The sequence below is a fragment of the Ctenocephalides felis genome, unplaced genomic scaffold, assembly GCF_003426905.1.
Source record: "Ctenocephalides felis isolate EL2017-DRISC unplaced genomic scaffold, ASM342690v1 CF-g0.4_SCAFFOLD_01886, whole genome shotgun sequence".
In the NCBI taxonomy this organism is placed as follows: domain Eukaryota; kingdom Metazoa; phylum Arthropoda; class Insecta; order Siphonaptera; family Pulicidae; genus Ctenocephalides; species Ctenocephalides felis.
The window spans coordinates 63,415,987-63,439,728 of NW_020538040.1; the positions used below are offsets into that span (position 1 = coordinate 63,415,987).

At 28.7% G+C, this 23,742-nt stretch overlaps 2 protein-coding genes across 2 annotated transcripts; one reads left to right on the forward strand and one right to left on the reverse strand.

Annotated features, from left to right (window-relative positions):
* Window positions 1–1,594: 1,594 nt before the first annotated feature.
* LOC113378077 lies at window positions 1,595–13,811 on the reverse strand. Its single transcript, XM_026618588.1, has 6 exons — window positions 13,610–13,811; window positions 6,630–6,882; window positions 5,938–5,981; window positions 5,753–5,874; window positions 2,772–2,895; window positions 1,595–1,806 (listed from the first exon to the last, which is right to left on the reverse strand). Exons 1-6 carry the CDS (start codon window positions 13,659–13,661, stop codon window positions 1,610–1,612), a joined length of 792 nt encoding a protein of 263 aa, XP_026474373.1. The 5' UTR covers window positions 13,662–13,811; the 3' UTR covers window positions 1,595–1,609.
* A 3,140-nt stretch (window positions 13,812–16,951) lies between these two features.
* On the forward strand, window positions 16,952–21,789 carry LOC113375193 (DNA repair and recombination protein RAD54-like). The gene is made up of 15 exons (XM_026615140.1): window positions 16,952–17,084; window positions 17,170–17,337; window positions 17,775–17,971; window positions 18,449–18,598; window positions 19,144–19,258; window positions 19,319–19,540; window positions 19,673–19,834; window positions 19,909–20,170; window positions 20,252–20,408; window positions 20,471–20,614; window positions 20,689–20,841; window positions 20,904–21,012; window positions 21,089–21,249; window positions 21,314–21,434; window positions 21,637–21,789. Exons 1-15 carry the CDS (start codon window positions 17,082–17,084, stop codon window positions 21,787–21,789), a joined length of 2,277 nt encoding a protein of 758 aa, XP_026470925.1. The 5' UTR covers window positions 16,952–17,081.
* The last annotated feature ends 1,953 nt before the right edge of the window (window positions 21,790–23,742 follow it).

The window sequence follows — 23,742 nt, forward strand, 5'->3', positions numbered from 1 at the left end:
ATATCTTGTTATTCTTTTTTGACTCTTTTTTACCTTTTAATTAACTTCCCGAAGAAGAAGTTTATGTTTTCATTAAAAAATCCGATTTGCTAATTTTATGTTTTCTCGACGTTTCAAGCCATTTTGAATCGAATGAGACCAAATTTCGAAAAAGTATGTATGTATGTGTGTGTGTGTGTATGTGTATGTGAACAGATTTTTGCCGTAAACGACGATTTATCAAAAATGGCTATAGACCGATTTCAAAAATTTAAAAGCCATTTGATGTATATCTCGACGAGGACTAGCGTTTATCAATTTTACGCGACGATCAGCCAAGCCGTTTCTTTGTAAATCGCACAAAAGTGAAAAATTTTTCGTCCACGTTTTAGCCCGCAATTCTGAATCGATTTTGAAAATTCAAAAACTGTTCGAAAGATATTGGTTGGGAATCGTACTGATTAGTTTGTGGTAAAGATCGGCCGGGCCGTTTTCTTGTAATAAAGTGTTAAAAAAAAAATTTCGACGATTTTCATGATTTTTTTTTGACTGTAGTTACCATAGTCTTCTAGATCATACAAAAATTCGTCAAAGTTTACAAAAATTAGTATCGTTTTTTTGGCGTTTGTCAAAATTCAACCTTTCATCGACGTTTGCTCAGAAATGACTGAACCGATTTCAGAAATTTAAAAGCCATTTGATGTATCTCGACGAGGACTATCGTTTCTCAGTTTTGTACGACGATCAGCCGTTTCTATGTAATTTGGAAAAAAAGTGTTGAACTTTTCGTCCACATTTAAGCTCATACTACCGAATCGATTTTAAAAAATTAAAAACATAAATCGAGAGATATCAGTTTTGGATACTGATTAGTTTTAGTTGAAAATCTACCGAGCCGTTTTCTTGTAATTAAACTGTTGAGAAAAAATTTAAATCGATTTTTATAGAACTTTTTTCGGCAATATATATCATGGTCTTATAGAACTTACTGCAAATTTATGGCCTTACGACAAGTAGTTTAATTTTAAAAATTCATCAAAGTTTGAGAAAATGAGTAGTTTTTTTGACGTCGATTAAAATTAAAATTACACGATTTACTTGGTATAACAATAGAGTACTTGGTAATACTAAACTATTAAACTCCTACGGAAACTGGTTCAGTTATAAAAATTGTTGATTTTTGAAAATTTGCTTTTAGAAAATACTCCGAGTTAACGTGTTCGTTCGTTTTCAAATATGTGTAATGAATCCACTCGGAATACTTTTAATCACTCATAATTTACTTTATTTTTTATTGATTAAGTCAGTTATTTACACATATCGGGAAGTTCATGTAATACCAATACCGACTAGTTTCAACATTAGTTGTTATTTTTCCAAGGAATATATTGGGTGGGAAATATTCGAAGGGATAGTTCGGCCAGCTTTTGGTAAAAGTGCAAAACTTTCGGCCGCTGTAACATCCTAATTTTTATTGTTACTACACAGATATGTTCACACTAAAACTCAATATTTATTATTTAAAGCATATCTTAACATATATTGATGTATTGTAATAGATATAAATATAATGAAGTAATTTTAATATAAAAACATTAGCTACATTTAAGCAAATATAAATCTATATCACTCAAACAACACGCAGAGGTCTGCAATTTTTTCGTCCCGAACAAGTTAGCATTGGTGGCTCCTGACAAGCACATTCATCACAGGTTTCTGGATCAAAAGGTATTGAATCTCCAATGTTCAGGATTAGTGAACCAAATTTGCACGTCTGGTTAGATGGTGTTGGATTTTCGCTCGGAATTACTACATCGGTATCCTTAGCTGTTTGAAAATCATCTACTTAGTTTGCAAAATTCACTTCATTCAGTGATAACCACTTAAATATAACATTTCTTTATATTTAAAATAATCTATCCAATAATACAAGGTGTATATAGAGAACTCAACGTAAAGCCGAAACGGGGTGATATATTGATCGTCATGAAAAAATTATTATATGTAGTTTGAAGATTTCAAGCGTAACCTACAGCTTTGGTGAAGCTGTGACGATTATTGTTGTTAATTTTTATTAATTTTGTTCATTTAAACTTTGGATCCGTAACCGTAAATAATATTTCTGGGTCTCGCAGTCAAAAATAACGACATAATTGCTTCAAGATTTTTAGGGTTAAAATTATTTGTTAAACTATGAATTTAGAATTTTTTTAATTGCTTTAGTTTGAGTAGCCGTCTATTAAAAAATGTACCAAAGTTGTTGGCAAGTTCCGTGAAATTGTAGAAACTTGATAGTTACAGGGCTACCTTTTAAAATCGCTTAGACAAACATATATACGAGTATATAAATTTTAACCTTATAGGACAATAGTTTGCTCACAAAAGTAAACCTTTCGTCTTGTCTGGCAGATACTTGTGCGGGTTGAAATGGTCTGACAATTTTATTTTTGAACTACTCAATGAATAAATTGAATCGTATAAAAATTTTAAGCTTACAAGAACATGTTTAATTGCCGAGTTGTTTTTACACTTTCAAACGCCCGGACGACCATAAAGTGCAGGGCTGAAACCTGCCAGACCATCGTTTTCGTACTTAGCACGCTAACAAGGTAAACATCAGGTTTACTCTTCCGGGATTTTGATGAAACTTCGCATGGTTATAGAGTTGATACAAAATTAATCTTACAGCAACAGTTAGGTCAAAACAATATTCATAGTAATGATATATGTAAGATATCCTTAAATCAGCTGTATGATATTGAATCGCGAAATTGCCCTATTTTTATACTTACGGCATCTCATAAATAATCTGCCACAGCATAAGCCTTCATCATACGATGGTACACAGCCTCTAGCAAATTGTGTCCAGTGGAACAAGTCAAAACCACAAGATAGTGGTTTGCATACTGGTTTTCCCTATGAAAAAAGATTTATTCATTATTATTGTTATGCATATGAAATGATTTATGCAAATGAAATGACTGCTTTAATTGACAAGGTAATAAGTTCTCAGTGCTTTCCATAGGTAAAGCCCGTAGGGAAGCGGAAGAGGGACAGGACTTGATTCAGAGGTCCCGGGTTGGATACTTCGAGCAGCCTGTTGTCAGGCAGGTGTGACAACGATTTTCACTTGGAACTATAGATAGCAATACGTTTCCAAGTGAAAATAGTCCTTGCCCGGCATTGCTGCACCAACAAAAAAGTCAGCCCTATTAGATAAATTAGATACTAATAATAAAATCATCAAATATGGATGAATTAACCATTGGGTTACCATCTAAAATACAAAGTATTTTTAAAGGGGGCTGTTTTAGCCTAACAGCTTATATGACGTAAAGTTATGATTGCTATTGAGATATGAGAACAAGAAAATTTGCAGGGTATGCAAATTAAATGGGCATTATAATTACGTAATTTATTTAAAACGCAGGAGAATCTTCGTTCAAATCAAGCAACTTCAGAAACATTACTATGTACATTCGATTATATATATTATTAATACTACGATAAGTGTTTTAAATCATGCATTCTATCTGGTAACAAACATTTTTGTACTAATATTACTTAATTTTGTTGCAAATTCTCTGGTCTATCAAAAATACAATATTTCTCAGACACATAATTTCCTAATAGCTTAGGAAAACATATTGCACAACCACAAGCATACTGCTACCGTAGCCATCATCAGGATACAAACAAAACGCAAAGAGCGACTGTTCTGTATGTGCTAATACTGGTAATACGAAATGTAATATGTATTAAGAATACTTTATTTTATAAAGAAGCCATTATTTATCTATGCCTTTTTGACCACATAAGGGGCATTTGAAAGAAAATGAGAATACTAACATAAGTATAATTAAAAGGTGCCACACTTCTGGAATATAGTAGTAAATGAGCTTCTCAAACAGTTCGTCGAAAGCGGAATGAATCCGATATAACGTCGATCTTCATTGGGTTGCCTTCTAATAAGAATAGGTTAAGGCATTACAACACAGCAGCTCAAAGAACACATATGTTGAGAATTCTGGTTAATGATCATAACATACGTAAGTTTCACCTATTGGTTAGAAACCCAATAGAAAATCGCCCTACGACGGAAGCAGTTAGCAGTAGAAATGTAGTAAATTAGTACGGAGTAAAGAATTAGATTAGTACTGAATACAGAGTGTTATCATTGTTGAATATAGTTCCCGATCAAACAGTCTCTAGTCTAGTACCACTAAAAATGATGGGTTGGGTCATCCGGGGTGTTAAATAGTAGCAAATAATAAGTATACATATGAGATATTGGCCTAAGAAGGTCAGTTAAAGGCCAACAATGTGAGAGCAAGTTAGTATAATAATGAGTACTGGGTAAAAAATGCGGAAAAAATGCTGAGCAACTTTTGTCGTTGAGACAATTGACCGATTACAAAAACATGATTCGAAACGCGGCGAATGCTAAGTCATATATTTCTTGTTTCATATAATGAATTGCATTTGAATAAATTAAAAAATATTTTTACATTATGCGACATTTTAATTTTTAATTTTATTAGTCTTAATTAATAGAAATTTATTATGAATATGAAATTTTGTGTGAATTTCATACGATAATATTGTTTTTAAAGTTTGAATTGACTTAGACCATTTTCAAAATTAACTGAATGTCCTATAAATGGCTTAAAGCAATAAAGAACTTTGAGTTTTATTTGAAACAATAATTTTATTGAAATAATTCGCGAGCATTTATTAATTATTTTTAAACGGTAATCCATTTTTATCATTATTTCGAGTATTTAAGATTCTTAAAATGTTCCTGAAAAACTGGAGGGATGTACGGTGTAGTAAAGTCATAATATCTTTATGTTTTTCTTCCGATACTGGTCTAATGCTGGTGTATAATGGAAGTAATTTAATATTTCCGTATATTTTTGGTCTTCCTCTTTTAGGTGAAAGATCTTTAATTATGATTTTATTTCATTTTTGAAAATGTTTTTAATATATATGAAAATATATTTTTTATGAGTATGTTTTGTTATCATTTCACATATTAAAATTTCAGATTTATAGTAACAATATTATATATACATTTATCTTAGAATTAAACCTAAGGATTTGGATTTATCTAGAATTGAACCTAGGGGTAAATTTTCATGCTACACTCGTCGCGCCTCCGTTGCAGGAGCGGAAAATTAAAATTAAAATAATCGAAAAGCGGTCCAGTTTGCTATCTATTTATACTTGTTTATCTATGTTCAGAAACGCGTCAAAAAAGGCCACGTGCCATTTTCAAAATGTTCATATAATTTCTAAATTTTTGACTTAGACCACTTTCATAATTAACACTAAATGAATTCCATATAATGTTGAAATTACAACCACTATCTAATGGTTCATTTTTGACAATTTCGTAAAAATTACTTTGAATACATTTAGTTTAAACTAATGTGGTATGAAATAACTGATAAACTCATTTTTTTTTTAATTTTGACTTAGACCACTTTCATAATTGTGGGCACATATATGAGGCAAAAAATGGAATGATTGGAATACTGCAGATTAAAAATAAAAACTATGTGCAGGATGTCGAAAATTGTAATAATAATCTGTTGCCTATTAGATAAATAAAGTTAAAAAAAACGTTACAACTATAGCAAAAATGGAACAGACATGCAACCTAGAAAATCCGAAGAATAACGAGACTGAATTTTGTGCAATAAAAAAAAAATTAAATATATTTAAATATTGAAAAAAATATAATAATAAACCATTACAAAAATAGGTTTACCTTTCTGCAAACACATCGATCGCATTTACTTTCACTGTATCCGTACATTATCTGGCCGTCATTATAAATTCTACCGTCATTATCACAGTTTTCTTGTGTCTCTGGATTTGATTTTTCATCCTCTACGAAAAAATATTATTTAATAAAGATTTTAAAATTTGGAATGTATTAAGCAAGGTACTAACCTGTTGCAGTTGGTAGTTGACATTCGAAGTGAGCTAATTCCAATCTAAACATATAAATTCAATAAAATGAATAAATAACATAATTATTTAAAATATGCAGTGTAAATAGATTTATATTTATTTACTCCAAATTTAGAATTAATATAAAAATTAGCAATAAATGGGCATAATCATATAAGTGTTTGAATGTTAATGAATTCCATCAGCTAAACTCATATTATTATTGATCATCAATAAATAAATGAATACATAACTAAAGAAATATTTTTATATTTTTCTCAAACTATTATTTACGGAGCATAAATGGAAATTGGACAAAATTTTAAAAAACTCATTATTTTGATAGCTAATAAACAAAATAATGGATACAAATTAATGGCATTTGCTTCTAAAGTGGAAATATTTATCTGAATTTTTATCGCGAAATAATGTGTAATGTATAAATAGGTATAATTTTAACATCATTATTCTCATGCATGGAATATTTGACAAAATTTACAATTAATTACTTTTCAATTATGACCACAGAAAAGCGCCAAATTTTAAATTTGGGAATAATTAGTATAAATTGATTAGCAAATATTAGGTTCGCACCAATGATAAATAATAATTCTCCTAAACACGATAATTAACAAAATAAACATATGGCAATGATATCTTTCTCGAGAATTGTATAAATAACCATTACTAACATAGATTCTCCGGTTTTCTCCAAGCACGTGCATTTATCATAGACAGTAAGGCTGCCAAGGCCGACGTAGTGATTTGTAAGGTTGTCATATGGGTAGTCGATAACTGATCCCGGAGCGAAGGCCACGCCATCGTTGTAACACAATTCGGATGAGCGCTGCTCCACGCTGCTGCAATCCCAACGTGACACCGTGCCGAGGTCGCTTTCTTCGGTCACTCGCACGCATCCGCGCTGAACATAGTGCGGAGGACCTTCTGCGAAATCAGTTACAAGATAAATCAATCAAATTAACTAGCTGTAAGTGGAATTCTGTCTTAAGGCAATTAAGGCATCGTGCCTTAAGGCAAATTGCTGGAACTTCCCGTACCAAAAATTATTATTTTTTTAAAAACGATTGACATTTTCAAAACAAATTTACTTCGAAAAAATAAGATTTTTGAGAAACTATAAATTAAACAAAAAATTACTTTTTTTTGAAAAAAAAATTTTTTCAAAAAAAAATCTATTTTTTTTTTTTTTTTTTAAATTTTTTTTGGAAAAAATAATGTTTTCTTTATTTTGGCATATTTTGGAAGATCTTTTTTCAAAGCAATCGTACTACTTTAACTGCATAGAGACAAAATGTCAAAGCGCGTAAGCGCCGCGTCACCGTCTAACAAATAAATATTGGTACGGAACCCATAGGAATGCAAACAAAATTTATACTTATTGTTAAAATCTCTATAAAATATCTGATAATTTGATGTGCATATGTCTAATGATCATTTTTGACCGCCAAATGGCATTTTTTTTTTACTTTTTTCGTTAGATCTCCGAAACCGCTAGACCTGCCTTCATGAAAATTTGATTAATTCTTCATCTTGTCAATACAAGTCAAATGTTTTTTGAATTATTAAAATCGGACGCTCCGTTCTCTTAAAAACTGAGTTACCGTTTTCGGCACTTTTTGCCCCGTATCTTTGGAACGGCTGGACCTGCCTTCGCCAGAAACTAATCAGCACGTCTCCTTATCAATACAAATCGAATGTGTTTTGAATTATTCAAATCGGTTGATCCGTGTTCCCGAAATCGTCGACAAAAATTTGTATCCGCACATACATACACACACGTGCATACATACATACATACACACACACACACACATACACACATACATCCATTTTTTCTAAGGTATGCCAAAATGTTAAAAAACCTCTGAAACGTAAAGATATATAAAAATCTTCATTTTCGATTTTTTTGCGATTACTATAACTTACCCTACGGGAAGTTAATCAAGATATATGATATTTCAATTAAATTAAATTGAATTAGCAACTCATTGCAAATGAAATTTAACTATTCTATAGAAGCGTAGACAAAATTCTATTCTTTGGAGCTTTCATAAGCGTCCAATACACATATGGTTATTAAGAATTGAAAATATGTCTGTCTATGTAAAATCCAACTAGTGGTGCACGGTATCATGCCTTAACGCAAATTGCTGGAACTTTCCATGCCGTAATGAAATAGTCGAAAAATTACAAATGTTTTCAAATAGGTTATTATAAATGCTATGCCTTTCATTATTCGTATTTTACAGACAAAATATAAAAGTTTATGAATTGGATGACGACGTTTATACATGTTTACATAAAAAGTGAAAAAATAAAACAAGCAGAGTTATAATTGTGCCCATAATTATGAAAGTGGTCTAAGTCAAAATTTAAAAAAAAATGAGTTTATCAGTTATTTCATACCACATTAGTTTAAACTAAATGTATTCAATGTAATTTTTACGAAGTTGTCAAAAATGAACCATTAGGTAGTGGTTGTAATTTCAACATTATATGGAATTCATTAAGTGTTAATTATGAAAGTGGTCTAAGTCAAAAATTTTTGAATTTGGGAACAGTAAAACCCTCTATCGCAGGGGCGGAACACTAATACGATAAAAAGGTCATTTATTCTATGTTTGCCCCCCATTTTTCTGAACTACATAATAAAATAAATGACAATCAAGTTTTAATAATAACAACAATTTCATTCCGGTTTATCTAACCATATAATTCAGTTTGGCGCTTCGGAATTAATAAAATTACTGTGGCAAATAATTTATATATTTTAACACTATGTCAACAGATAGCGGTTCAGGATAGTTAAAAATACCGCGGGCGAATCTGTCTCTTGGTTACAAATTCAATGGATGAGATTCTTGAAAAATGAACCTTATAAAATGTTTTATAAAACTTCTTTAGATGATTCTACATTTCACGTTTTGGATCTTTCACCTAAAAGAGGAAGACCAAAAATATACGGAAATATTAAATTATGTATTTCCATTATACACCAGCATTAGACCAGTATCGGAAGAAAAACTGGAGGGAGTTTACTCCCTCCAGTTTTTCAGGAACATTTTAAGAATCTTAAATACTCGAAATAATGATAAATATGGATTACCGTTTAAAAATAATTAATAAGTGCTCCCGAATTATTTCAATAAAATTATTGTTTTAAATAAAACTCAAAGTTCTTTATTGCTTTAAGTCATTTATAGGACATTCAGTTAATTTTGAAAATGGTCTAAGTTAATTCAAACTTTAAAAACAATATTATCGTATGAAATTCACACAAAATATCATATTCATAATAAATTTCCATTAATTAAGACTAATAAAATTAAAAATTAAAATGTCGCATAATGTACAAAAATATTTTTTAATTTATTCAAATGCAAATTATTAAATATCTCGAAACAAGAAATATATGACTTAGACCACTTTCATAATTATGGGCACAATTAAGGGCATTATTTCTTTTTTCTAACAATAATATATCTGTGAAATAAGAATTATATATCCTGAATTGCAAAGTTAAAATTATTTATTTCGAGTACATAAGTAAGTTTTAGAATTTCAGCTAGAATTATAATTAAAATCCGATATTTTAAATAAAATATTTTTGATTTTTTTTTTTAATTTTGAAATTAAATTTTTTACTTCTATAACTTACCCTTAGGAAAGTTAAAAATAACTAGCACAGTATAATGAATACAAAAGAATAATAATTATAGAGAATAAACAATATTCAAATAAAACTTCCACAAGATTAGAATTACCTACTTACTATTCATTAACAAACAATGGAAATAGTAGAAAAAAAAATGAAAACAAGAAACACGGAATAAATATACATTAGGCTAATCGTTAAAAATTTACAATAAAAAGCAGATCATAGTAACTGCGCTTACATTTCTAAATAAAAAAGAACAAAGAGGCATACATAAAATACACCGGCTATAACATGCAGAATAAACAAATAGAAACTAAGAAACAAGAATATGAAGAAAATACATATGAAAAAAAATTGATTCTCAGATTGAAGAACATATTTTTAAAAAATCAACATGCACGAAAATAAACCAAATCTGTATAAAAATCACTAAACTTTTACTTGCTGTAATATTATGAAAAATTATCGGATTGGGATTTCCCGAGGCTTAGTGCTCATTTAACGTGGTTAATGCTTCGGCTGATTCGGCTTTCCAACTATGGCTTCGGCTTTCCAATCAGAAAGATACAGATTCGATATCTTGAATGACGAGAACCAATCAATATAATAAAAAGTTGAAGTGATCAGGTGCTGGAGATTTCAACAGTGCGACAAGTATTATTATATTTAAAAGAACTTGAGATCTATAATTGTTAATTATCATTCGTTGGTACACAAAATATCATAGGAATTTTAACAAACGCTTTAGAGAGAAAAGTAGCCTACAAGAAATTGGATTCAGGCTATACTTGTCATTATATGAATTTAAAAGCAACGACGATTATATCCACAATTTTAATCAAGAAATAGAATGCAAAATATAAATTAGGATAAATATTCCGTAAAGATCGATCATTCTTAACAAACCATAAAACTATCAACAGGTTATATTATAAATATATGTCACAAATAACCGGAGATTAGGGAAACAAGAATTATAATGAGAAGATGAAAATCTTTTTCATAAACCTTTCTCTAAAATTAACTGTATGATTCAATACTTAACCCTCTATGGACCGTATTTTTGTTCTACATAAAAAAATAGCGAACAAAAAATAAGTAATTGCAAGCCTTTATATGACAACTGACAAATATGACAAATGACAACCAAACAAATCTGTTTAAACACATTTTTTGTATTGATAAAATGTGAGTTTCAAGTCACACTGTTGACAAAGAATGTTCGCACTTCCTTGTATGAAAATGTTGTTTCAGGTGAAAAAGCCTAGCAAAAGTTATAAATATTAATATTACTTGTCTTGACAATGTTGAATGAAGATTTATTTTTCATCTGATAAAAAAGGCTATAATTATTTGGTGAAATTTAAAAAAAAAATTAAATGTGATCTGAAAGTTACGCGACACGTAGAGGATTATGTAAATTTGATAATTTGTAATTGTAAGAAACATATATTAAAAAAAAACATTCACCCGTTACAATTATATCTATAGAGCAATATGTATCCAACACAACTTAAGTTTATATAGTAAGGTGGAAGTAACATAGAGGTTACTTACACAAATAATCACCTTCAATTACAGTCCTATATTTAATTTATACCAATATATTTACTAAATGTCCGTATGGACAGTTGTAAATCTTTTACGTATAATAAAAAAAAAATTAAAAAAACATAACTAAAGAAAATTTTTATATTTTTCTCAAACTATTATTTAGGAAACATGAATGAAAATTGGACAACGCTAAAGAAATTTCATTATTTCGATAGCTTATAAATAACATAACGGATACAAATATAATGGCATTTGCTAATGGCATTTTCTGAAAATAACACTAAAAAAACTTAAAAAAAATGGAATAAAACATGAAGAGAATTGTCTGTAATATACGTACAAATATGCCATTTAATGATATTTTTTAACCTTTTGCTTGCCATAAAACTATAATTAAGAAAAAAGTCCATAGGTACATGGTGAAGTTCTATTCAATTAGTTTAAATATTAAAATATTCCACTTGTATTGCTATTTATTTTCTCCAAAAAAATTTATTGTATTTTCAACAAATTTTAAAACCGAAATACTTCAAATTATTCGAAACTTTCGAAACAAAAAAAAATCAATATTTTTAATTGGCCGAAATTAAAAAAAATGTTTTAATAGATTAATCTTATAAAAGATTCAATTTTTTTATTTTATTTTTATTATTTTCACATAGGAACGGATTTCAACTCTGAATTTGTTTATTAACTTCCCGTAGGGCAAGTTATAGTAATCGCAAAAAAATCGAAAATGAAAATTTTTGCATTTCTCGACGTTTCAAAGGTTTCTGAATATTTTGGCATACCTTAGAAAAAATGGATGTATGTGTGTGTGTGTGTGTGTGTATGTATGTATGTGCGGATACAAATTTTCGTCGACGATTTCGGGAACACCATTCAAAAAACATTCGATTCGTATTGATAAGGAGACGTGCTGATTAGTTTTTGGCAAAGGCAGGTCTAGCCGTTTCGAAGATACGGGGAAAAAAGTGCCAAAAACGGTAACTCAGTTTTTAAGAGAACGGAGCGTCCGATTTTAATAATTCAAAAAACATTTTACTTGTATTGACAAGGTGAAGAACCGATCAAATTTTCATAAAGGCAGGTCTAGCGGTTTCGGAGATCTAATGAAAAAAGTAAAAAAAAATGCCATTTGGCGGTCAAAAATGATCATTAGACATATGCACATCAAATTATCAGATATTTTTAGAGATTTTAACAATAAGTATAAATTTGGTTTACATTCCTATGGGTTCCGTACCAATGTTTACGCGTTAGACGGCGACGCGGCCCTTACGCGCTTTGATATTTCGTCTTTATGCAGTTAAAGCAGTACGATTGCTTTGAAAAAAAGTTTAGATCTTCCAAAATATGTCAAAATAAAGAAAAAAATTTTTTTGAGAAAAAAATTAAAAAAAAAAAAATTTAAATTTTTTTTTTTCGAAAAAAAAGTAATTTTTTGTCCAATTTATAGTTACTCAGAAATCTTATTTTTTCGAAGTAAATTTTTTCAGAAATGTTAATTGTTTTTAAAAAAATAATAATTTTTGGTACGGGAAGTTCCAGCAATTTGCCTTAAGGCACGATGCCTTAATTGCCTTAAGACAGAATTCCACTTACAGCTAGTTTATTAATATTATTGAAATGATTACTGTTATAAGGAGTAAATTTTCATCAATTTTCTTAAGACACAATGTCAAACGCCACTATTATATACTATAGTTATTATATTTGAATTATGTTCGCAATGTTATCAATAGCTGTTGTCCTTGGCTTTACAATGTGAACGAAACCTGACCCCAATGTTTCACGACACTGACACAAATGATCTCTTTCAATATTTACATATTACGCAAAAATATAAACAACTTTTTTCAATCGCTTTCGCCCGCCTCTTGCACATAAATACATAATACATAATACTCAATTGCGAAGCGGTTCAGTCGGCCATGCTTCGACCATTATCATCTTTATTGTTATGAAAACAATAGATTTGGAATAAATGCGATAACGTTTTTTAATAAAATATGATATTAACAAAAATTATTATCTTGTTATATCATCTCTAAACATAACCATATTGTATTAAAAAAAATGAAATACGAAAATAAAGCTTTTATTAATTTTCTATGTTTAGTTGCATACTTTATTTTTTCGATAATATTTGCATACGCTAATACAACTTACAAACCTGTTTGGAATGACATCATTTTCTTATCCTAACAAAGCGCTTAAATGGATTAATAACTTTTCTCCCAAAATCACATTTGACTTAAATAGCGTCGTTATCAGTTCAGCACGTCATTTGGAGAGATTCATAAATATAAAAATGATATGCTAACGGGTGATTATTTTAATTTAGTACAAAATGAAAAATGAATAATTCGTAACTAACCGCATAATTTAAATACGCATAGTCTACGTAGTAAGGTTTAAAATATTAATTATGCTCACCTGCAAGCAGTGAAGAGTAAAAGACCGATGACAGAATAATGAACAGTTTCATTTTAACGACACTTATTTGAAATGACTTGTTGCGAGTTTCGATGCTGTTTTCGCAATGAGTCAGGAAACTAACGCGCGACAACAATTCACACGGCCGAATATGCAAATCGATGACTGTTTCTTAAAAAAAAATACGGGTATAATGTTCACAATGTCCACATTAACAACGGTTTTAAATAAATATGCGGGTAAAACTAATATTCACATTTGGAAGATGGTGACAAACAAAACAGTCAGAAACAGGGTTGGTAAAACCAATAACATTACACTAATACAATTGAATTCACCAATGATATCCAACTAAAACAATTGAATACAAAGTCATATATAATGAATGTTTCTTTGAAAAATCTTGCACAAGACATATTTACAGCTTAACTTTGTTTTTATAGCCTATAAAAACAATTATATAAGACACTTATTTTTTAATTTTAACAGCATTCAGAACTACGTATTCTATAAGCTGTTATTCTGAGCTCTGTATATCTTAATCTAGAAATATTGTTCTCAAAGAAACAACCCAATGGTCAACCACTCCTATTTTTGTTTTAATTATATTTAATAATTTTTTCACTCAAAATAATTGCTTCAATAATGTTGCCCATAATTTTTATAATCTCGTACTATATAATAATTGTTTTCAGTAATAATAATATATAAATTACATTTTTCTTAATAATAATTCGATATACATTATTACTAATTTGCATGATATTTTGGAATCTCTTGAACCAAGTTAATTCTAGATGAAATACGATTAATTTTAATTTTGGTGGAAATGGCACTCATAAAACTATTTGATTTAAAGGGGTTGTTCTTTTTTTATTTATTTTTTTCGATTTTGAGATTTTTTGATATTATGAAAGCTAAAAACTCAATATCTATTTTTTTGACGAAGTTATATATATATATATATATATATATATATATATATATATATATGATCCTCTGAAACCGTCTTTTTCATCGCTCCGGAGCTATTGTATGCCAGCTGCTCTCTTTTTCATTATAATACCTCATGCACATGACCTTTTTAATGTGTCAGCATCTTTGAACACCATGGTGTATTTAGTACATTATATTAAAAACTTTAAATACGTTTTTCTCATTTTCTTAAATTTCGAACGAAATAAAAAAACGACTGCCTTTTCATATCTATCAATATTGTTCCTAGGACACATTATAAAACGATGTATTAAGATTTTAATTGATATAGTTTTGTTCATGACATGATTTTCGTTAAAATATATATTTTTAGAGATATTTGCAAAAAACGATGAAAAGCGATTTGCTTTTTACATTATCCCTTAGAAGTGGCTAAGTTATTTTTACTTTTGAACTTGAGAGTAAGATGAACCTATTCCAAAATTTCCATACAAATTGGAGCACAGTAAAAAATTCAAACCTAAAACCCAAAACGCTTCATTGACTTGAGTAAATATTTCGTATCTAATGCCAAACACATAAATGTTTGACACAATGAAACTTCTAAATAAATTTTTGAATAAGTAATTTTTTTTAGTGAAGTCACACAAAACACGACTGCATTAGGTAAAGAATAATAATCTGTCAAATTGAATTATATAGGGTATATTCACTGACAGTCCACAACCGCCAGACGCATGCGCAGACTGTTTTCTGCAGAATGTATCTTATATTATTTTAATTTTTGGCACTTCACAACTGCTTTTCGGCAATAATAATGTACACATTTCATTTTTCAAATCCTAAAAAAATCCCTTCACAAAATTCAAAAAATTTTATCAAAATGCGAATAATCGTTTATCGAATAAGGAGGATTATCCTTTTATACATCATTACAGAAGAATTTTATATATAAGATATATGGATATATAAGTTTTAGGACTCGTTTCAACTTTAGGATAAATTCGCTGGTGTGGACAACTTAAGGATTTCTCCTCTCGGCCCGATTCTCTTCTGGTGACTTCATTTGCGATAACTGGCATTTGCTATATTTTAATATCGAGTGCACAGACCCTGTATAACATTTACATTATCCGTCCTTAATTACAATACTAATAATAACAATAATTATCAAATATATACACAATGAGGAATAATAGAGATGGTACAAAAACTGACCGTTAAGCTGGATAACAAGCCGTCACAGGCTGACGCACTGCAGCTTATACTTATTTATCTATGCACTATACATGCTGTAGTTTACGAGAAACATTCATAAACTGGAAATACTTTCGATTTTGCCTGCTATCCAGGCAATAATTGTTCTTTATCGCTTAAGCCAGTGATTTCCAACCTGTGGGGTGCGCCCCCTTGGGGGGGCGCCATACCGTTCCAAGGGGGGCGCGAAGCTGTTTTAAAAATATTATTTTTAAATGCTGAGTAAGTGTCAAAAACAAATCAGCAAAATACTTAAAGTACTTCTAAGAGTGTTTGAGCTCAAAAAAGAAATTACTATATTTCTTGCTGATAACAAAAGAGACGGAGCAATCTTGTTTTAGAACACAAAGTTCCTCCCAAAATTTGCGTATTTAGTTATATTGATATTGATATTTGATGATATTTTTCAAAGACTTAGCGATTTAAATAAATCGATGCAAGGATCTCAAATTCGTGCTCTTGTTCAGAAAGACAAGTTTACGGCTTTTATGAAAAAATTAAAACTGTGTATCAAATAACTTTATAACTTTAACATGTTTCCCACTTTTAAAATTACTTGTGTTACTGATGAAACAGAAGTAAGTAAAGATCTTATTATTATATCAGTCATATGACTAGTCTACGAAACCAATTTTTGCATTACTTTATCTAATTACGTCCAAATACGAATGCATTAGAAATCCATTTGTCATTGAAAAACATGATGATTTTGGTCATTCAACAGCAGAGCAGAAAATGATAATTGATTTATCTAGTGATAGCACATTGAAGCATATATATTGTTGAGTTTTGGTTACCAGTAAAGGACGATTTTCCTACTTTGACAAATAATACTTTAGAAATTTTATCACCATTTGTGAGATCTTACTTATGTGAAACAGAAAATTCTTATAATAAATAGTTATGTTTGTATGTATATTTTTTTATAATACTGTGTATTATTTGGCATAATTTCAGTTATATTAAGTATATTTAAATTAAATTGTTAGAAAAACAAGAAGGGAAGGGGGGCGCAATATTTTTTTCATTCGAAAGGGGGGCGCAAGGAAGAAAAGGTTGGAAACCGCTGGCTTAAGCAGTTTCGAGCCCTATATGTCAGCTGTCAGCTGTCAAAATTTGAAAACGCGGTTAAGTATGAAATGCCAAAACGTAACAATCGGAAATATTATTTCTAATCAAATGTTTATTTATTTCAAATCAATGTTCTATTGTTGCATATGACTAATGAACTATAGTATTATTTGCGTATATAATTCTATTTCCTAATTAAATATTCTAGATGGTAAGGTTATTTATCTCAATTTGCATTAACCACATAAACGTATTTTTATGTAAGTATAAAATTAAATATTTTATGTGTTTTAAAGCGTCGAAGTTCGGCACCAAGCCAAATTGCAAAGCGTCAAATAGGCTCCTATGAAGACATAAATGAGAGGGAACTAAAGCAAAAATGTGCCTCAAAAACTAATTGCAGAATCAAGGAAAATGAGTGTGTTAGTTTTATAAAATCATCATCGACATACAGTGCAGAACATGTAAGGATAGATTATATAAATATCAAGTACATTACATTATTTAAAGTTTTTAAATATTCTATTGTTGCTCACATATACAACTCGTATTCTTGTTATTATCACCCAGGAGTCAGAGCCTGTAACACTTACATTATTGACTGCAATTTTACCATCTGTATTGATTCATGTTAAATACTTTGGTTTATATATCCCGACAGAAAAACTTTTTTTGTCACATATAAGACACTAAAAATAATAAACATTTTAAAAGTTAGCTTGTTATCATTTATTTTATTTGGATAAATTTATTTTTAATTTGAATTATAATGAGAATATTGCTGAATGTTTTTGTTTAATATCAACAGATTTGAAATTTATTTGTGTAGAAAAATATAATTCTCAATTTATTTGAAAATATTTACTTTAATGGAAATTTATTCTTCATTATTTTTTTACAGGAAACCATTATTCGGAGTATATTATCAAGACCTTTTAAGATACCTATACCTAATTATGAAGGCTCCATAACCAATAGATCTTTAGGATTAAAAAAATCTACTTTTAGAAGGCCTTTGCACGATCCGTACGCTCCAAATGCATTAGTGTTATTTGCCCCACCAGAAGTAACTCACCATGACAAACTAAAATCCAATAAGTAATATAATTACATTTTATAAAAGTGTAAAGAAAGCAAATGTTAATATTTTGCGAAGAAAAAAATATAAAAAGTATATTTGCATGTATAATATATATATATATATATATATATATATATATATATATATATATATATATATATATATATATATATATATATATATATATATATATATAATCGCATATGATTAGCAATTGATAACCTGTTTTTTGGCATTTTAAATACTTAAATTACAAACCCATTGCTGCTAAGATATTACTCAGGCATAGAATGAACATACAAAAGTAAAAATAAATAAAACTTTTTTTTATTTAAAGAACAAACAAAAAAATACATTTTATATACATTTCATCAATATTATAAGTTTCGATTTAATATTTCTTTTATTGTTTGGTTTAGAAACTTTCATGCTCCTTTACAGAGCATTTAAATAAGATTTTTTCATTATTTATGTCCTATTGCTAAAATTTTCAGTGAAAATACACTTGTCCATGTTGTTGTTGATCCTGTACTTGGAAATATATTGAGACCTCATCAACGTGAAGGTGTAACATTTATGTACAATTGTGTCACGGGTGTTCAGATAGAAGGAATGTATGGTTGCATTATGGCTGATGAAATGGGGTACGTATTATCACATTCATTATTTTGATATGAATTATGTGTTTGCTTATTGTAGTTTATGATTGTTATTAAAAAGCTTTGATTTGATTTAGGTATTAGAATGGTGCTATTGAAGATATTTTAAAATTTATTTGAATTGAAGTTTTAGATAACAGTTCATTTAGTTAATCGCTTTACTAAATATGCTACTGTTACTTCTACACTACTCTCTGAACCATTCTTATTAAACGCTGACCCTTTCTTTCTTCTCAATTCAAATCAATGCATGCACTATAGATATTGTATTCTTTCCACAGTACTCTTGTTAATCGTGTTTATATTCCAATCAAGAATTCTCTTTAATTTTTCTATGTTTTTTCTTATTAATGTATATTTTATACATCTCTTATTAGTTATTAATTTTAATATTATTTATTATGTAAAACTATCGTTCCGAATTAAAGTTAAAATTACGATTATTATTATTAATCAAATAATTTTTATGCATCTTCCAATTAGAATTAATTTTATAATTGCTTACCTATTTAATTTTCTAAATACTGCAGTTTGGGCAAAACATTGCAATGTATAACACTATTATGGACTTTACTACGTCAAGGGCCGGATTGTAAGCCTACAATTCATAAAGCAATTATTGTTTGTCCAAGCAGTTTAGTAAAGGTAAAAATAAATAAATATTCTTATTTTTATAATAAAATTATAATAATATGTCATTTACAGAATTGGTATAATGAGATAAATAAATGGTTGGGTGTTCGAATTCAAAGTTTAGTAATGGACGGTGGCGCTAAGGAACAGGCACAAAATCAACTGAAGCAATTTATGGCTTCTAAAGGACCACGTATGGCGGTAGTTCCAATTTTAATTATATCCTATGAAACATTTAGAATTAATAGTGAAATATTGAATAATTCTGAAGTTGGTCTTGTGCTGTGTGATGAGGTAATTCCACTTAAATCATTTACCATTTCAAAATTAAACTGAATAATTTTGTGTAGAAAATGATAATAGTTGTAAATTTAAATAATTAAGTAATATTAAACCCATTTTTGTTATGTTTTATTACATTTATAGGGTCATCGACTTAAAAACAGTGAAAATCAAACATACACTGCTTTAATGGGTCTACAATGTAAAAGACGTGTTTTGTTATCTGGTACACCAATTCAAAATGATCTTTTAGAATATTTTAGTCTTGTTCACTTTGTTAATGCTGGATATTTAGGATCAGCACAGGTAATCATTAATATGATGTATTTTAATATTCCATTTCTAACGACATAATATAACTTATGTTATACTTTTTATAGGATTTTAAAAAGAAGTTTGAAAATCCTATACTTCGAGGCCAAGACTCATTGTCCACACCATCTGAAAGATTGAAGGCAGCAGAATGTCTGACTATGTTAACACAAATGGTTAACCAATGTTTAATTCGTAGAACAAGTCAACTTTTAACAAAATATTTGCCGGTGAAATTTGAACATGTCATATGTGTAAATATGACTCCTTTGCAGACTGCTCTTTATAAAAGTTTCTTAAGTTCGGAGAAAGTGAAACAAACCATGACTTGTGAGTATCAATGAGACTAGAAATTGTATTTATATTATTTCAGCAACATTTCAATATTGAACGGGATCAATGTAATTTTAGATGACAAAGAAGTCAAACCTACTATAACAGCTTTAGCAAATATAACGTTTTTGAAAAAACTTTGTAACCACCCAGATTTAATTTATGATAAAATTGTTGAAAGAGCAGATGGGTTTGAAAATGCATATAAATTACTTCCAGCAAACTATAATAGACAGTAAGTGATTTTTATATGTTCAAAATAAAATTTACAAGCTATATTAGCTATGAATATTTTAGTGAAATTATGCCAGAACTGTCTGGAAAGTTGATGCTTTTAGATTGTATGCTAGCTAATATCAAAACAAACACAGATGACAAAATCGTCCTCATATCAAACTATACTCAGACACTTGATCTCTTTGAAAAATTATGTAAGAAGAGGTAAACAACAAAGTCTATATGTATCTGATTCATAATCAAGATGTTATTATATATGTATATATAAATATCTACAGGGGTCATGATTATGTGCGTTTGGATGGTACAATGTCTATAAAGAAAAGGGGGAAAATAGTGGAAAAATTTAATTTAAAAGAATCTAAGGAATTTATTTTTATGTTGAGTTCAAAAGCTGGTGGATGTGGTCTTAACCTAATTGGTGCAAATAGGTATCAATGTAGTCTCATTATCAGACCCCACACATTTATTAATCCTATTACGCATTTTCTAGATTAGTTATGTTCGATCCTGATTGGAATCCTGCTAATGATGAACAAGCTATGGCTCGAGTTTGGAGAGATGGTCAGAAAAAACCTTGCTTTCTTTATAGGATGTTAGCAGTAAGTGGAAATTTTGAAACTATCATATTGAAATATAATAAGCAATACATTATTATAATTTAAAAATTTTTTGAAGACTGGAACTATAGAAGAAAAAATTTTTCAACGACAAGCACATAAGAAAGCTTTATCAAATAGTGTTGTTGACAATGAAGAATGCTTAAGACATTTTTCAAGGGAAGATTTAAGAGATCTTTTTAAATTAGAGGAACAAACATTATCAGATACACATAATAAGTAATAAATTAGTATTTCTAATTGCTTTAAATTATTGTATTCATACATAATTGAATAATTTCAGATTTAAATGTAATCGATGTATAAATAATATACAAGTGAAGCTTCCCCCGGAAGACTCAGATTGCATGTCAGATTTATCTCAATGGTATCATTGTGCTGATAAGAAGGGGCTGGCAGATATGGTAAATATTTCTAATTCAGTTTTTTCAAATAACTTCTAATGTAATGCATTGTCAATATTGTTCTTATATAGCTATTAAATATGCTAGATAACTGTATATTGTTATTTCAGTTCATCATAAATAACCCTTTCATTATTATATTTACTGGGCTTTTAATTTCTCCTTCATAACTTTCATTCAAATATTCAAATTGTTATTACAGGTTCTAAAACAATGTTGGGATATGGCAAAATATATTTCATTTGTATTTCATCATCGTTCAAATCAAGTTGAAGCAAAACAAATAATTAAAGTAGAAACAAATGATGATATTAATGAAGATTCAGTTACAGAAGAAGAAAATATGAGTGAATAAATATGTAAATGTTGTAAAATGTATATAAAACAGTTCAATTACAAATTTTTATTTTAGTATTTAATTATATATCTTCAATCCCAGTGAATAAATGGTCAAGTAGAATTCTGATCAAAATGAGTTAACTGCCCTAATACGGATAGATGATGGTAGTTTTTATTAATCTTTGTTTTCATTGAGCATATATAGATATATCGAATACTCCATATATGCATAATTAAGTTAAACGAGGAGCAACTGTCAATACAGTTGACAATTAAGTATTCATGCTCAATGAATTGTAATCAATTCTCGTTACCCATTTAGACACCAGTATTTATATAGGTGATTACCTCTCTAATTCAAGTTACTCAGTTATGTATATTGAATGGTATCAAGTTAAATATTTGTTGAGCTGCTCGTACAGCATGCATTTAAACTAGCAAAAATCATACCATTTTCAGGTTTTTATTGTTTTACTCTAAATTTTTCAATAATAACATTTTCTTATATAAACATCATTAATAATTTATAATTATTTTCACTTATGTTATTCTCTTCAATAAATTAATCTGTTTTCACATTTGTTGATTTTAGTATACGAGCGCGCACTCCATTTGTTTACATTATAATAATACTCATCCTGTCTCTTCATCTCGATACTTAAGATTTGTTTAAAATATTTCTGTATGTTTCACATGTTTTAGTACTTTGTCAAGCTTTGCAAGTGATAGTTGGTGTTTTTTGCATTTTCAAAAATTAAATGTAATTTAAATAAAATATTAAAGAATGTGTAGTGTCACACCACATTTTTGTCAAAAGTCTTGTAAAACAGTTGAGTGGTGATTTTTGAAAATTTCAAACATTTCCATCTATATTGTTCTCAGACAATATACTGACTGATCAGTTTATTGTCTTTTGTCTGTTCTGACAGAAAAGCACCAGGAACAGTTTATTGTGAAACATGTCAAAATCAACCCGCCATGCAGGTTTTAGATATTGTTTTAAATGTTACCATTCTTATGAGATGATCAAAAATAAATTGATATTATTAAACTATGTCCTTCAATGACCACAAATTTTTATCAAATAAATTGCATAACATACACAATGAAATCAAGTTTAGAGTAGATTGTTTTGAAATCGGTGCCGTCCCGTAAGGGTTAATTTAGAAATATGAACAAACATCACTCTTTTTTGCACTAATTTATTGAATAATATTAATTTTACAAACGTTTTGTGTCTAGGTTTGTCTCATCATCAGTGTACTATAATTTAAAATCTAAAATATGAATGTAGCATTATATATATATATATATATATATATATATATATATATATATATATATAAATATATGAGGCAATAAATAAAAGAAACAGATTTATAAATTAATTTTAATTCCAAATGTTTTGACATAAAATTTAATGTCATCATCAGTGGATATTGAAATTGGGATCTTACATTTAAAGACTACACGTCATTAAAGTTACCACTAACATTGATACTCTAACCCGTCAATAATCAAAAAAAATTTTTTTTTATAAATAGAAACAAAAATGTAGAAAAAGTGAAGGTATTTTTGCAAACAAACTTATAGCTATAGTGTCCGAGGCCTATATATATATATATATATATATATATATATATAATAAAATTGTTTCTTGGGCATCCATCCAGTAATTAAAAAACAGTTTTAATGAAAAATGTTTTTATTTATAGAGAACATACGTTTCGGGTCTTGATTTGACCCATCTTCAGTGCATACAAATAAACTTTGAAAAACAACACAAAAACACAAAATTGCACGAAAAATAAATAAAAGTGAAATAAAAAATTGATGAAACGTCGAGTTATGAAAAATTTTTAAAAAAATTGTAAAATTAAAATGAATGATATATTTTATTATAAAAAAGCTTATTCCAAACGAACATGTTGTTAGTTTGGAAGTTGTATTACGAGATCAATCAAGTTTA

What these genes read in the sequence shown, in the direction of transcription:
- LOC113378077 (XM_026618588.1), bottom strand. Translation starts at nt 13,661, where the DNA reads ATGAAACTGTTCATTATTCTGTCATCGGTCTTTTACTCTTCACTGCTT. An exon ending in GAGAAAACCGGAGAATCTAT is followed by an intron (nt 5,982 to 6,629) that starts GTTAGTAATGGT and finishes TTATATGTTTAG; the next exon opens with ATTGGAATTAGCTCACTTCG. An exon ending in TCAACTACCAACTGCAACAG is followed by an intron (nt 5,875 to 5,937) that starts GTTAGTACCTTG and finishes ATTTTTTCGTAG; the next exon opens with AGGATGAAAAATCAAATCCA.
- LOC113375193 (XM_026615140.1), top strand. An exon ending in CGACATACAGTGCAGAACAT is followed by an intron (nt 17,338 to 17,774) that starts GTAAGGATAGAT and finishes ATTTTTTTACAG; the next exon opens with GAAACCATTATTCGGAGTAT. An exon ending in AGAAGGGGCTGGCAGATATG is followed by an intron (nt 21,435 to 21,636) that starts GTAAATATTTCT and finishes TTGTTATTACAG; the next exon opens with GTTCTAAAACAATGTTGGGA.